The sequence below is a fragment of the Yamadazyma tenuis genome, chromosome 3 (genome assembly GCF_029203305.1).
Source record: "Yamadazyma tenuis chromosome 3, complete sequence".
NCBI lineage: Eukaryota > Fungi > Ascomycota > Pichiomycetes > Serinales > Debaryomycetaceae > Yamadazyma > Yamadazyma tenuis.
The window spans coordinates 227,115-241,316 of NC_089463.1; the positions used below are offsets into that span (position 1 = coordinate 227,115).

A 14,202-nucleotide genomic window follows, 5' to 3' on the forward strand; every position below is an offset into this window, starting at 1 on the left:
TTGCTTTGCAACTCAAGCAACGAACCTTAAATACCGTTTCTCCACGCGTAATAGTCTTCAGAGTTTCAATGATTGGAATCATTCATATCTCATTCTCAGCCTCTACATGGCTGAGAAGGAATTGTGGCAGTGTTTATAGGGTTTACGACGAAACAGGTGTGTGCAGCAACGTGTTTAACTTAATTTTTTGACACTTTATACAGACAAAACTGTACCTATCATAGTCAGGGAGTGTCAGAGATCAGAACTAATTATGGCTTTGCTATTGTGGTTACAGTGTGAAATTATATATAGAAAATATTTAACCGTGTCAGGGTTTAGCAATTATCAACCTTGAAGGTGTTTGAAAAAGTATAAAAGGACATAGGTAATCCTTGATTTTGTTCTTCAGTTTGCTTCCCACACACCATGAAATCTTCAGTTTTTATTGCTATTGCATTCACTACTTTATCCGTTAACGCCCAGAACTTGGCTATCAGAGCTGCTTCTAGTGGTTCAGTTAATGCTTCTGCCTCTGAGGATTCTGCCTCTGAGGGTTCTGCTTCTGCTAGAACTTCTGGTTCCGCCAGATCTTCTGGTTCCGCCAGATCATCTGGCTCAGCTGCCAGAGCCTCTGATTCTTCCCTGTCGGGAGGCTCGTCGTCTTCTCGTGAAAGTTCTTCCCACGGTGGGGTAGATTCTGTTACTGCTGGTTATGGTTTGTCCCTTGCCGCTGTGTTGGCCGGCTCATTGTTGATTTAGATGTAGTCCATAGACCAATGTACAATGTTGCAATTTGGCTGCGAAAAAGTAGAGTGGAGGTGAGTTGGCACAGACACACAAGTGGGCACAATAGTTTGTGCTGTGGGTTCAGTGGTGACTTCAACTGCTTGTTTGATTATACTCCTTGCTAGGCAATCGCTCGTCTCCACCCGTGAACAACACGTTTGACAAGGGTTTGTGACTCGTTAATCCTCTAATGGCAGGGACAACGCTTCTGAAGCGGGTAGACTCTGAATTATTTAGGGAAAATAGAGCCGTATAATGTCAGAACTCAACTGTCTTGACTAGTTTACACGTTCTCTCAGGAGAACAGTTGACGCTAAAATTAATTACTTTTCCTATGTGCCCCAAATGTCGAAAATGTCGTGAAAGGTTTTCCAGTACCAGGTTTTGTACATGGCTGCTTCACGTATCTTTTCTGATTGTGACAAGGATATCAACTACGTGTATTCCTTGAATCGATCTCCGTATACCTCTATTTTACTGTGTCACTTCGAGGAACCTACTGCTGAACAAATAACAAAAGTCTCAGCAGCCTACAAACTCAGCTACAACTCAACCGTCAATCAATCTATACGATCTTTCTATAACAGTTGATATCCTCTCGAGTCTGGAAATTTCCGTGTCTTCAACCAACTTCGTTCACCTCAACCCTCAAGCCTCTAAGCATCAATTTTGCGCGAACAATAAAATCCACCACCCATGTTCAGAACATTCACTAGAATCACTACACCCGTGGTGGCCGGAGTGGTTGCGTTCGGCGTATTCCCCTTCAGAAAGAGCCAGTTTGATACCCACGAATCCAAAAGCAACCAGCAGATCCTCGACACCATCAAACAGCTTCCTCTCTACAACTCCCTCGTACAAGACCCAACCTTCACCCTACAAGATCCCCGAAAACAGTTCCCCAAACAACATCACCAGAACATGGTGACAGCTGGGATTCTTTATGGGAAGGACTTGTTCGAGGTTGACCCGGTGGTTTTCTCTAACGGAAAAGGTGATCTTTTTGCATTTAATTACCTTGGTGAAAAACTCACCAGTGAGGACGGACAAATCCATAACGGAGTTACGTCCACCATGCTCGATGAAGGATTATGCATGGCCGGATTTCCATTGTTGCCATCCAAAAAAGGAGTGACTGCCAAGTTATCGATAAATTTCCAAAACCAGGCCCCTCCCAACTCAATAGTATTGTTGAAAGCACATGTGACTGAACAGAAGGGTAGAAAAGCGGTGGTAGAGGGGTCAATCGTAACTGTGGACCAGAAACCGGTAACAATAGCAACCGCAACCTGCATTGTGGTTGAGCCCAAATGGTTCAAGTATTTGTCGTGGCTCCTGTTCATTTAGGGTTATTGGGTTGCTATTGGCCCCAAAGTTGCTTCTCGATGGGGGAATTTGGCAATATTGAAAAACATGCATGTGACGAATAGTAAGGTGTTGCTGTGGGAGTAAGAGTATAAATAGAGGTGGCTTTACGTACTAGTATTTTTCATACAACTAAAAAAGCAAAACTAATAATGTCAGACATCGGTAGAAAGAATATTTCAGATAAAATTGAATCCAAGATCACCCCAGACTCCCAAAAATCGGGCTTCCAACAAGCCAAGGACAAGGTCACCGACACGGCTGACGATGTGGTTGGTGGAAACACTGCCAGTGATGGCAAGTCCTGGACTCAACAAGCCAGTGACGCTGTTTTCGGAGAAAAGAAGTAAATATTTATAGTGAATGAATAACTTTTGTCCCTAATTGTAGGCTGAAATTGAGCAAGTGTTTTTGCAAGAAGTGTTGGCCAATCTTCATTGCTATGGTGTTGCACCGCAGCCATGAGGTATTGTGTGCATACACGACCATTTGCCCTCAAACGCGTAGCGAGCCTATTTACGTCTCAGTCTCATTACACCAAACATGACAGTAAAGGCAAATAATGCTGAACAAGCGTACTTGGACTTGTGTAGAAGGATTATAAACGAAGGTGAACACCGGCCAGATAGAACTGGTACCGGTACCAAGTCGCTTTTTGCTCCTCCACAATTGAGGTTCGATTTGGCTAACGATACTTTCCCATTGTTAACCACCAAGAAAGTATTCACAAAAGGTATCATCCACGAATTGTTATGGTTTATTGCCGGGTGCACTGATGGTAAGAAGTTGTCGGACTTGGGAGTCAAGATCTGGGAAGGAAACGGCTCAAGAGAATACTTGGACTCTTTAGGGTTGACTCAACGCAGAGAAGGTGATTTAGGACCCGTGTATGGTTTCCAGTGGAGACACTTTGGTGCCACATACACCGACTGTGATGCCGACTACACGGGCCAGGGGATTGACCAATTACAAGAAATCATCAAACGGTTAAAAACCAATCCTTACGACAGAAGAATCATCATGTCTGCTTGGAATCCGTCCGATTTTAGTAAGATGGCCTTGCCTCCATGCCACGTCTTCTGCCAGTTTTACGTCAATTTCCCCCAAGGTGGCAAGCCCAAATTGTCGTGTTTGATGTACCAGCGCTCGTGTGACATGGGTTTGGGAGTTCCTTTCAATATCGCTTCTTATGCTCTCATGACCAAGATGATTGCACATGTGGTAGATATGGACTGTGGAGAGTTCATACACACCATGGGAGATTGTCACGTCTACCTCGATCATGTGGATGCTTTGAAGGAGCAGATGGAGAGGACTCCAAGAGACTTTCCCAAATTGGTGATTAAGTCGGACAGAAAAGATGAGATCAAATCGATAGATGACTTCAGGTACGAGGACTTTGAAATCACCGACTACAAGCCATATCCGCCTATTAAGATGAAGATGAGTGTTTGATGTGAGGTGGAGTTTGAAACATTATGTACATTAGTTATTGATGGTATATCTTCGACTAGTTCTCTTGGCGCCATCAGTAAAATCGTCGACTGAAATATCATCGTTTTTCTTCGACTGGACCTTGTGAGGCAAGTTCGGTTTATTGGAATCAACTCTACTCATGGGGGTTCTGTGTTTCTCTTTCTTCACACATGTGTAGTAGTCGTCGGTAACAGCATCCACAAAATGCGCAGACTCGCGTCTCATTTTCTTCCCAAGAGACGGTTCTTTGTAGTCCACTGGTTTTCTGTGTCTCGAAGACCGTTTGGGGACCTCCTGGCTGAGAAACGGCATCGACATCCTAGATCTCCCAGACTTCGTGATCCTGGAAACAGGTTCTTGCAGAGCAGCTTTGACAGTAGGTTCCTCCAAAGAAGACATGGTGTGTCTTTTTGCAGACTCAAAGTTAAGCTTTTGTGGAACCCTCTTTCTGTTGACCGTTGGAGAAGGAGACGACATGTCGCTTTCCAGAGTCGCTGGAGGCGTTCTGTTTTCTTTATCTTCTTGTGGCAATGCTTCTGTGATCTCCACTCTGTCTTCAGCTTCCTTTTCCACCTCTGGAGTCACATCTTCAAAGATCTTGATGGGCCTGCCAATACTCCGTCTTCTGGGTCCGGGTCCCAAACTGTATCTTCTCAACCGAACTGTACTTTTTGCGGGTTCCTCTGCCACTTCACCTAGCCGAGGTCTTTTGTGAGTGCTAAGTCCCTCGCGTTCTCTGAAAGTTTGAATGCAGTGGTATATGTCATTGATCTTCTCAGTGAGCGCTGATTCTAATAGATCCAATTTGGCTTCCAACTGAAGCTTCACATCCAATTCGGTCTTGTTAGCTCGTAACAGCACATTTTCGTTAATTAGGTCCGCCACACGCTTCTCCATTTGCAAAAGTTTGGTAGTCATTATTTCGTTATTTCTCGTTAAAGTCTTATTTTGAAGCACATACTTCTCGGTATTTATGTCTTCCTTTTCGGTGGTCGCTTGAAAGCTATTCTCCCGTTCCTTTTCCCTGGTCTTTTCCTGGGCAAGGTGCACAAAAGATAAAGAACTTGAAGATGGCCTGGCCATAACTACAAAGTGAAATCTTTTGTTTACAAATCGAAAAGCGATCGCGAATTTTCTTTGCACTCACCACAACCATGCAAAAGTCAGGGCAGATATACCAGAAAATAGACGAGAAACGAGCAGAGTTGGCGAGCTTGACGGAAATAAAGGACTATACAGAAAGGTTGACGTCACAGCTCGAAGTTTTGGAGACAAAACTCGAGGAAATGGTCGATGGGGCCGAAAGTGTCAACCTCGTGTTATCCACATGGCAGAATGTTGTTAGATCCATTTCATTAGCTTCGCTTGGCTTGTACAAATACTCACAGAATGACTACGAGAGCCTGACGCCGTTGCCAGAAGGATTGTTGAGAATCAAGGTCATACCCGAAGGAGAAGACGACGTTGATGTTGATGAAGTCAATGCTGATGCTACTGATACGAGAGATGTTTAATGGGTGGAAATAGTTTATATACGTGTATTATAGCTTCTATATGTTCAAATCGGTTTCGGTTTTAATAGAATGAATCCAGTTAAGTATATTATACTTTTTGGCGTAGCCAACAGATTTGTGGAAGAAACTATTATCCAACTCGAACAACAAAACATTGTCTTGGTTGAACTTGGGCTCCTCCTCCTTCAACATTTGTTCCAAGATATGGATTTCTTTGTCATGAATAGATAGCACCGTTTTGAAAAGAACCAGGCTCTTGAGCTTTCTCGTGACAAACGCATCTGTCTTTTCAGAGGTGCTATTCAACTCGCTCCAGTCTTCTGTGATCGATAATAATCTACACCAGATTTTCTTTGTCTCGAGCTTGTAAGTGGCTTCATCTGGCAACAAGGACGCCACTCGAAACGCGTTGGAGAACCCATTGTTGAATTTTGACGAAGGCCTTACAAACGTCAAGTAGTCTATCAACACCGATTCTCCGAGAGTTTTGTTATTAATGAAGTCTGGAAATGTGTGTTGAAAGATACCTTGAGCTGCACTTTGGTCAAGAGCATTGTTGACAAACTTGAGGAACATCTTCAACTTGAGGTCTTCATCACCCTGGGATTTTATCACAGCTTCGTTCACATACTGGAATAAAGACCGCTGGATTCTGATAAGGATTAGCTTCGTTTCAATTCTAAACAATGTAGAATCAACGTCCATCTTACCAGCGGTCTCGGAAGCCATAGCACTCAACTTGGCCAAAGAATACTTCAACTCTTGATTGTTCTGAGATTCGCTACCATTGATCTCTGCCGACCTCAACAAATATCTTGAAGCATCGGCATACTCGCCATCTAGTAGCTTTCTGATCCAGGCGACATTAGAAGCCATGTCGTATTTGCTCTCCAAATATTGATCCAATAAGTGCTTATATCTGGGGAATCCCGTCAAAAATATTTGAATCTTATCGTTTTTGATGTAGTAATCAAACAAGGCGCTAGCAAAACTGTATTGGTATCTCTCAAAGTAAACGTAGTACTTGGTCAACATCATTTGGTACTCCGCGCTGTCAAGACCGTATATTTCAGCAGTCTTTTCCCGCTCTTCCTCGATAATCGATGCAAGGGAGGTGAAATTTTGATACTTCTCCACCATCTCTATGGCATCTTCGCCCAAATTGTTGGATAATAGGCATTGGATCCATTTCACTTTGTTCTTGTTGTACCATTTCACGTATTTGGTTAAGCTTTCGTTGGATTCTTCTTTCATGTAGTCGATGGCTTCATTGATGAAATAATGCAATGCATTGCACAACTGACTGATATTGCCTCTCACGTCGATAGGATTCGTGAAAGCAATACTATCATTACAATAGTTTGTGTCGAAGAACTTCTCAATGTCCAATAGCAAGTCAGTGTCGAAGATCCAAGATTTCCGACTGGCTATGTCCTGTGCGTACTTGATCTCATTGACCATGATCGATTCGTATAGTACCTTGGTTATCAAGTTCAATAGAAAATCTGCCGACACATCAGCTTTTATCGACGCAGTCAAGAAATCTGTGAATACCAAGTTGATCGAATCAGTCTTATTGTTGAAGTAACGTCTCATTCCATCATCACTAGAACCTAAAGTCGGTTCGTGTTTTAAAACCACTTCCTTTAGTAATTTCCTCAACTTGACCGCACGTTCACTACCTGAGTCTACCAGGCCCCAAACGTGTTGAGAAGTTTGAGTTTTCTCCAATTCATAGATGATATTAATTTTGATGTGTTCCCCCAATAACGGAAAATTTGCATTACAGTACTCAATCAAGTTGATCAATAATTTTGCCTTGTTCTCTAACAACGAGCTTATGGTGGGAGAAAACTTCGGAAGATATTGGGAGTTGGAGCCCATTATTTCTTGAATGATTTGGGATACAGCTTCGTCAATGGTCTCCTGGGAAAACTTTCCTGTTAAGTTGAAGTCAATGGAAGAGTCTTTAGAATAGAATATGGCCTGTTCTATGTGAGATTTGACCAAATTGACGGGTTTTAAGGAGTCCCCAGTTGATCCTTGTGAAAATTTTTCGATTCTAAGAACTCCAGAGGATTCTGTCAACAAAATCAATGCCAGATTTGAATCAGTTGACTGATTTTCATATCCATACCCTATGACATCCACAGAATCCTTTAGCTTAATGATATCTTCCCATCTAGGTTTATAGTACAGAACGGTTCCTTTCTGCAGAATATAAGAGTAATCTAACTCCGTCAAGATCAAGGAATTCTTGAGTAGAATAAATGCTGTAGTTTGAGGGTAAGGAACAAAGAGCTTAGGAGGTATGTCGCCGATGCTCCCATCGAAACGGTTAGTCCTGTGAGATCCGTAGACCAATACACCACTCTTATTTATCTTTGCAGTTATCAAAACCAAATTGTTTAGGTCGTTGTCTGATTTTTTGAATTGGTCTGTGATGAGACATAAGATCAAATAAGTATCTTCCACCGAAATGTTGTTGATTCTCCAGGTATCGAGATATTGAATGTTTTGCGTAGCGAGCTTGTTAAAGCCATCGATATTGCTTTCCACGTACGTATTCATGTTGTGCGTAAATGAAAGGGACCAGTCTATGAATGGGTGACCTGAAGTCGAAGATAGCTGGACCGTTATAAGGTGGAATAAACCCGACTTCTCTTGTATGACGATTTGTTGTTGTGTACCAGCATTGTTCAAGTTTCCCGATCTTGTACACACTATGTCGTCGTTTATATCGTCCCTCTTGAAGAATCGAGATAAGAAGTTGGATGCGGGCTTTATCACAGAAACCAAAGACAAGGCCGGTTTATTTTTGCGGTCTCGGAGGTTTACAAGCAACACTCTTTTCCATGAGGTGACGATGATGATTCCTGCCGGCTCTACGTTCTCGGCTAAAGTAATAAACTCACCTCTCTCGGATTCGATTGGAAGAGATATCTCCAAATCCTTATTTCCTATCAACCCCAATGCTGGTGAATGCTGTACACTTTCGAAGAACTTCAAAACCCTGGATGACGAGTTGATGATGACGATTCCGGGGTCTTTAGAACTCCCGCTAGAAGGGTTGGTTAAGATTGCCAATGGTAATATACCTTGAGCATCTTCTATGGGGAACTCGATGGTCAATGGGGATGAGTCGGTCGACTTGTAACACCAGACATATATACCTTCTTTTGAAACCACTACAGAGTAGCTGGAAGTACCATCGGCGTATCCATTAAGAACTGTGTCTGGTTTTCTCGATAATACGTTTGGCAACGCAGGAAGTCTTGATATGCAATAGTAGTTGGTTTTGGTCAATTCATATATTTGTGACGTTGTGTTTACAAAGCCTGGATCGCCTGATTCAGGAGTGGCACTCTTTTTAGTTTTACGAGCTTTCCTGGGCCTGAAAATAGATCTTTTATCCGTAGACATGTTGTAGTTCTTTATAAACAAAACTGTTGAAGTCGCAGCAAAAAACATGAAAAATTTCGAGGACCCGTCGCGAATACTGTCCAATGCAATATAAATTCACTATTAATGTACAAGTATCTACATACTCGGAGTGGCTAGGGGAGATATGGACACACATCTTTAAGTAGAGGTCATGAGGCATAAGTGGTCAACTTTCAAACTTTTTGTTTTTTGCTGGAAGGAGCTTCTTCGTCTTCATCATCAGAGATGATGTCTTGAGCATCGTCATAAACCTCATCATCATCTTCATCATCGTATTCGATTTCGTCTCCTTCTTCGTCGTCTTCGTCGCTTGAAAGCTGGTCGTATTTCGACTTCAACCCCTTCATCTTTCTGGTCTGCAACTTACCTAAGTCTTGGTTACCAACATGGATTTGAGCAACCTTATCACCCATGAAATCAACCTTGACATTCTTCTTTTCTCTGGCTTGTAATTGTTTGGGTTTCTGGAACGCTTCCTTCTCCACTTCGGGGGCAGGGCTGGTTCTTCTTCCGATCTTGAAGTCGAATCTTGGTCCGATTTCCTCAAGCTCTATTCTGGGGAGTTTCTGTCCAGACTTGTAACTCTTCAATTTATACACTCTGAAATGGACCAAGGGCAAATTGGTGGAATTTGGGTCTTCTATTTCCCCGACAGATACAGAAATGACAAATTGTAAACCTGCCACGTCTTGTAAGTCTGTCTCTTCACCTCTGAAGAAATCCATAAACAAAGACTTGACATGTTGAAGAGCAGGAACCGAGTCGAATGCTGGCCCGTTGAACACAAACATGGGCTTTAAGCCTACAGTGAATGTCAATTTCTTGAAATCCTGTAACAATTTGTGGTTGTCTTGTATGGACAATTCAATCATGTCGTACACTTTGTGGTTGAAGAATCTTGAAAAAATCAAGGTGTTTGGTCTTTTCTTGTTGTGGCTTGACAAAACAATTAACGAAGTGTCGTTCTTTTCACTGAAGAATTCCAAGGTTGCAGGATCTTCAAAAGGTCTGACTTCGTTCTTCTTGGAGAATCTTTTGGCATGAGGTTTTTTGAAGGCCATCAAATCACACATGGCATCGTGTAAAAATTTGTTGCCGGTGGATCCAGGCACAAACAAAGCAGACTTGGTGTTTTCCACCAACTTTGACTCCTTCTTGGCCAAGGCTCTCTTCGAACGGGCGTTCTTAGGCTTGACAGTTCTAATCATGTTACTTTTGGTATATTGACCGAGAAAAAATTATTCAATTGAGATGTGCGATGAGATGGGTGCGAAAAATTAGATTGGAATAAATATATTGGAATAAATATACTAATGCATGATTCTATAAATGAGAATGGAATATTAAGCCCAAACCTGGAGCTGTTCAAAGTAATCCACACGCTTGTGGCTCTCGTTGTCTATATTTGCAACCACGGCTGCCCTTAAATCGTCTACCATTACTGGATGACCACAGGTAATGAAGGCAGCAGAACCTTCACTTTCCTTGATGGTATGTTTGACAATTCCATCCATTGAAGGTCTTCCCTCTTCAAAGGTGATAAACGACAACTCACGGTGGATCTTATCAATGACCTGTTCCGCCGTTGTGCTGTCAGAAGATCCATAGCTCATTAATGGCATGGATGTCAAAGAGGTCTCTTCACCGCTGACTTCATGTTCAGCTCCAGGGAACCGAAGATTGAATTCGTCAAGATGGGCATAGCTTTCGGGTTTTGTGACGTAGATAATTGTTTCGATATGAGTGTTCTTCAACGATAAAAGCTCTTCGTAAAACCAGTACAAAGATCGATATTCTCTTACCACCCAGATCAAACGGACCTTCTGGTTCGACGGATATCTGACCAAATCAACTGCTTCAGCAAAGATACCTGGTATACCGTTTCCTCCAGCCACAAACATAGCACTATTGTACCTGCTGGCAGGAGTCTGTTCTCCATAGGAGCCTTCAACTGCAACCCGGATACTAACAGATTTGCCAGGGTGGGTTTGGAGATAATGATAAAGAGACTCGGTGACCCCCTTCTTCACCTTGATGAAAACCACTATTTCGTTGGGGTTGTTGGGTGAGATGGTATATGTGAAAGGATGGGATTGCCAGAAACAAGAAGGTCTCAAAAAATGAAGAAAAACATGGCCTCCTGGGATTGTTTCCCATTCAGCTGGCTTTGGAATCACCACTTTCAAGGCTTCGTCAGCCAAAAGCATCACATGTGCATGAGGGAAGCCAAAGCTTATCAACCGGCCAATTCGTATCACTCTATCGAAGATCCATACGGCAAACGTGAAGTGATAGAACCATAAGCAGTAGAGGTACATCACGTGTATGTATGCCCCGAGAATGAAGCCAAGGGCCAACACGATGTGGAGCAACAAGAAAACCTCGTAGTATTTTCGTCGGAGAACCAACAAGCTGTGAACGCACAAGACCAACCCACTGAGGGTTCCAAGAATCCCCCATCTGATATAATCATATGAGGCTAATTCATAAAAGTCAGACGTATACAAACTGTAGAACAACGAGTGGCCAGTGATCAAAATCACAAGCATTCGGGAGATCCACCTGTGCAAGGTGATAAATGAAGAATAGTCCCACCTGGTGGCCACCTGCAAAACGTTATTTCTACCACCAAAAAGAATTAACAACGGCATCATGGAGCTCGTGAGAATACTGGTTCGAACCGCATAGTACCGGAGGAACGCCCGGCCCTTGCTGGTAAAGATAGGATCTCCATCCACGTAGTGCATTTCTTTGGTCACGAGATGTGCGAGTAGAATAAAAAAACCTGTCAAGGATGCAGTTTCCAACCGGGTGGGCACCAAAAAGTCAAGAACCTTCAAAAACGGCTTCTCGTTGGTCTTTCTAAGTCCGGCTGTGGCCGGCACAAAGAGGTGTTTTCTGAGCCAGTTTGTGTATGGATCCACCATCCGCTTCACCAAGTGCGGAAAGATGAACTTGGACCAGTTAATGATGGAAACACCCAAAAAAAACACCAACCAGTAGAGAATGAGCACACCACCGTAGTAGATGGAACGGTCGTAGTTTCCCAACACCTGATCGTACAGCCTCTTGTACAACAACATTTGTGAGTGGTCCAATTTCACCGGGAAATCCACAAACTGATCGTCACTTAAGCTACCGTCATGGCTGATGTCTCGGGAGAACTTGGAGTAGTTGGCCAACGCCTCATCGAAGTCCTGTCGAGTGAGAGTCGTGTCACATTCGGTGGCACACAAGTCCAACATGGAGTATTTCACCGTGGAGTACGCATAGTCGTAGCAGTAGGCCATGGACGCCCTGGCGTTGGGATTTTGGCACACACATGTATACCGCTCGTCTTTGGGGCAGAACTGAGCCAATTTCATCACCTGGGAGCTGCAGCTATAATATGCAATTTTTCCCTCTCCGTACTTGTGGATGGGAGCTCCGTCTACGGCTATTGAGGGTGTGAAGGTGATGAACAATGAAATGATAAAGGCCACGATTAACCAGGTTCGTACGGTTCGGAGCCGAGGGTTTCGAAGCTTTATGGGAATGCAAAATGGTGTGAGGCATACCAAAAGGCCTATGGTTACATTGATACACCAATCGTACATTTTAAGTTACAACAACAGATTGGTGGAATGGATGATACTTGCCAAGAAAAGGATATAGGTGCCGAAATAGAAGGAACTGTGGAAGGTATTTATATGGAGATGTGAGGTGATAAGGATTTGGCACAGATGGCGGTGCCAAATGGGGGGTACACTTTCAAATGATGGTGTAGAACAAAATTTATTGGTCGTCAGCTTCAATTTTTTTTTGACGCAGGAAAAATTCTCATTTCCGAGGGTGGTACAATCGTAAACCGCGCCGTTTGCAGACGTCGGCCAATGGTATTTCACTTACCTTGGTGGATGTGGGTGTGTTATCTATGGCATATAAGAGGAGTACTTCGCCTTATCGGAGTTGTGTCATTCGAATTGCTAGCTCCATATCCCGGAAGCCACAGTTTTTGGTTCAATATCGGAGTTATAGCCAATGACGTTGCTCGCTGATGGATTCGATAATTTCTTGCCACTGATTTTCTAGATAACCAGTGCGCATCGGGTTTAACTTTTGGTACAAACTCAAACTGCCAAGATGGCAGTAATGTTAAACTTTGCCATAGAAGAGAATAAGGTTTGGGTTCGGCAGCTCTAGACTTGAGGGGTGGTGGAGAGTAGCCCGAGTTCGGGTCGGGTATTTATAGCAATGTGGAACTTTCCTCGTTCCGGTCCGAGACCCGTGCCGATGTATGTGCCTGTGCTGTGCCTGGGTCATTGCAGATCCTTCATGGCCACCCATATGCCTGTCCAACGGCTTTTTCACACCTCTGTGGCTTTTTCTATGGTCTGTCGTCGCAATTTGCCTTGTTGTACATAGTAATGATAGAGTAAATGAGGTGATTCATCTTAGTATTGAAAAGGTAGGGTATCGGTCGAGTAAACCTTTCTATAGGGTGGTGACCCATCGAAATTTAATTGCCAATAGTTATTATGCCTGAAAACGGCCATTCTGTTATGGTGGGTAAAATGATTGAATATAACTCTTGTGCTTCTGATGAAGTTTCGTAAGACTAGCATAATCTTCGGTACCCCTTGGTTATTTATGAGGAGAGGACTATTCTACTATTACTAAAGTGGCCAATCTTCTTATAAGAAGCTGGTCACTGACCTAAAGATAATCAGACAACTCCAAACATTACATTTAAGAACCAGCTCCGGTCGTATAACACCCACCCGAATTTGATTGTCTTATTGTAAGAGGTTTGGGCTTCTCCCAACAGGCGCGGGCACCAACTCCGCCCTTTGTACCTGAATGGTCAATCACAAAATGACTAATAACTTGTATAGTTCTCTTTTTTGGTTTGCTGCGAATCTCTTAAGCTTCGAAAAAGTTTGAGACATGTTGGAAACAGTGCAACCTAAAATGGTATTCTTCAAAATGAAATAAAGTACATTACTTGGAAGGTGCCTTATTGCAGCCATTGTATCTTTTTGGTATGCCTAAACCAATCTGATTGGAAACAAACTAAAAGTAGGATGTAATAGGTCTCGTGACCTGCTACACTTAGTAATGAGTGCTCGCTTAATAATTTTGCCAGGCCCAGACCGCCGCGCGCAACATTATAAAAGCCCTCCAAGTCCCAAATTTTGCAACTATCTACAATAACAACATGTCTATCCAAACAGCCAATATCAAAGTCAGCGAGGTGCCCTTGAGCCAGATCAGGCGGCCCATTCCTCCTGTGTTGGATTATCAGAAGATCGATGCGATGGTATCGACCTTGAACGGAGTGCCCATGGCTTCTGCCACTTGCCCCATCGAGGAGATTCTGTCAGGTGAACTACCTCCAATAGATGTATTTCGAGTGAGAGAGGAAGGAAAAGACTACTACTTTGCATTTGGTGGGTGCCATCGGTTCCAGGCATACGACCGAATCAACACCGATGGAACTAAGGAAGTAATGGTAAAGTGTAAGTTATTACCTGCCACCAGGAAGACATTGAAGTTGTACTTGGGAGGGTCAGTGGACGAGATGTTTGCTGATTTGGACAAGGAAAGGGAGACCTGAGAAGGAAGAGATATTGAAAGATTGAAAAATTGCACATAG

At 43.2% G+C, this 14,202-nt stretch overlaps 9 protein-coding genes across 9 annotated transcripts; 6 read left to right on the forward strand and 3 right to left on the reverse strand. All coding sequences in view use genetic code 12, as the record gives it.

Annotated features, from left to right (window-relative positions):
* Window positions 1-408: 408 nt before the first annotated feature.
* On the forward strand, window positions 409-741 carry PSN45_002474 (uncharacterized protein; the record flags this gene model as incomplete). The annotated part of the gene is made up of 1 exon (XM_006685148.2): window positions 409-741. The coding sequence occupies one exon, from the start codon at window positions 409-411 to the stop codon at window positions 739-741; it is 333 nt and encodes a 110-aa protein (XP_006685211.2).
* A 723-nt stretch (window positions 742-1,464) lies between these two features.
* PSN45_002475 (thioesterase superfamily protein) lies at window positions 1,465-2,115 on the forward strand (the record flags this gene model as incomplete). The annotated part of the gene is made up of 1 exon (XM_006684989.1): window positions 1,465-2,115. One exon carries the CDS (start codon window positions 1,465-1,467, stop codon window positions 2,113-2,115), a length of 651 nt encoding a protein of 216 aa, XP_006685052.1.
* Window positions 2,116-2,285: 170 nt separating this feature from the next.
* Window positions 2,286-2,483, forward strand: WHS11 (White colony protein whs11; the record flags this gene model as incomplete). The annotated part of the gene is made up of 1 exon (XM_066157878.1): window positions 2,286-2,483. The coding sequence occupies one exon, from the start codon at window positions 2,286-2,288 to the stop codon at window positions 2,481-2,483; it is 198 nt and encodes a 65-aa protein (XP_066013975.1).
* Window positions 2,484-2,676: 193 nt separating this feature from the next.
* Window positions 2,677-3,588, forward strand: TMP1 (Thymidylate synthase; the record flags this gene model as incomplete). Its single annotated transcript, XM_066157879.1, has 1 exon — window positions 2,677-3,588. One exon carries the CDS (start codon window positions 2,677-2,679, stop codon window positions 3,586-3,588), a length of 912 nt encoding a protein of 303 aa, XP_066013976.1.
* Window positions 3,589-3,618: 30 nt separating this feature from the next.
* On the reverse strand, window positions 3,619-4,692 carry PSN45_002478 (uncharacterized protein; the record flags this gene model as incomplete). Its single annotated transcript, XM_006684988.2, has 1 exon — window positions 3,619-4,692. The coding sequence occupies one exon, from the start codon at window positions 4,690-4,692 to the stop codon at window positions 3,619-3,621; it is 1,074 nt and encodes a 357-aa protein (XP_006685051.1).
* Window positions 4,693-4,763: 71 nt separating this feature from the next.
* DAD2 (DASH complex subunit dad2) lies at window positions 4,764-5,123 on the forward strand (the record flags this gene model as incomplete). Its single annotated transcript, XM_006685147.1, has 1 exon — window positions 4,764-5,123. The coding sequence occupies one exon, from the start codon at window positions 4,764-4,766 to the stop codon at window positions 5,121-5,123; it is 360 nt and encodes a 119-aa protein (XP_006685210.1).
* A 36-nt stretch (window positions 5,124-5,159) lies between these two features.
* Window positions 5,160-8,546, reverse strand: PSN45_002480 (uncharacterized protein; the record flags this gene model as incomplete). The annotated part of the gene is made up of 1 exon (XM_006684986.2): window positions 5,160-8,546. The coding sequence occupies one exon, from the start codon at window positions 8,544-8,546 to the stop codon at window positions 5,160-5,162; it is 3,387 nt and encodes a 1,128-aa protein (XP_006685049.1).
* Window positions 8,547-8,740: 194 nt separating this feature from the next.
* PSN45_002481 (uncharacterized protein) lies at window positions 8,741-12,163 on the reverse strand (the record flags this gene model as incomplete). Its single annotated transcript, XM_006684984.2, has 2 exons — window positions 8,741-9,757; window positions 9,923-12,163. The coding sequence occupies 2 exons, from the start codon at window positions 12,161-12,163 to the stop codon at window positions 8,741-8,743; spliced, it is 3,258 nt and encodes a 1,085-aa protein (XP_006685047.2).
* Window positions 12,164-13,764: 1,601 nt separating this feature from the next.
* Window positions 13,765-14,163, forward strand: PSN45_002482 (uncharacterized protein; the record flags this gene model as incomplete). The annotated part of the gene is made up of 1 exon (XM_006684983.1): window positions 13,765-14,163. One exon carries the CDS (start codon window positions 13,765-13,767, stop codon window positions 14,161-14,163), a length of 399 nt encoding a protein of 132 aa, XP_006685046.1.
* Window positions 14,164-14,202: the final 39 nt, after the last annotated feature.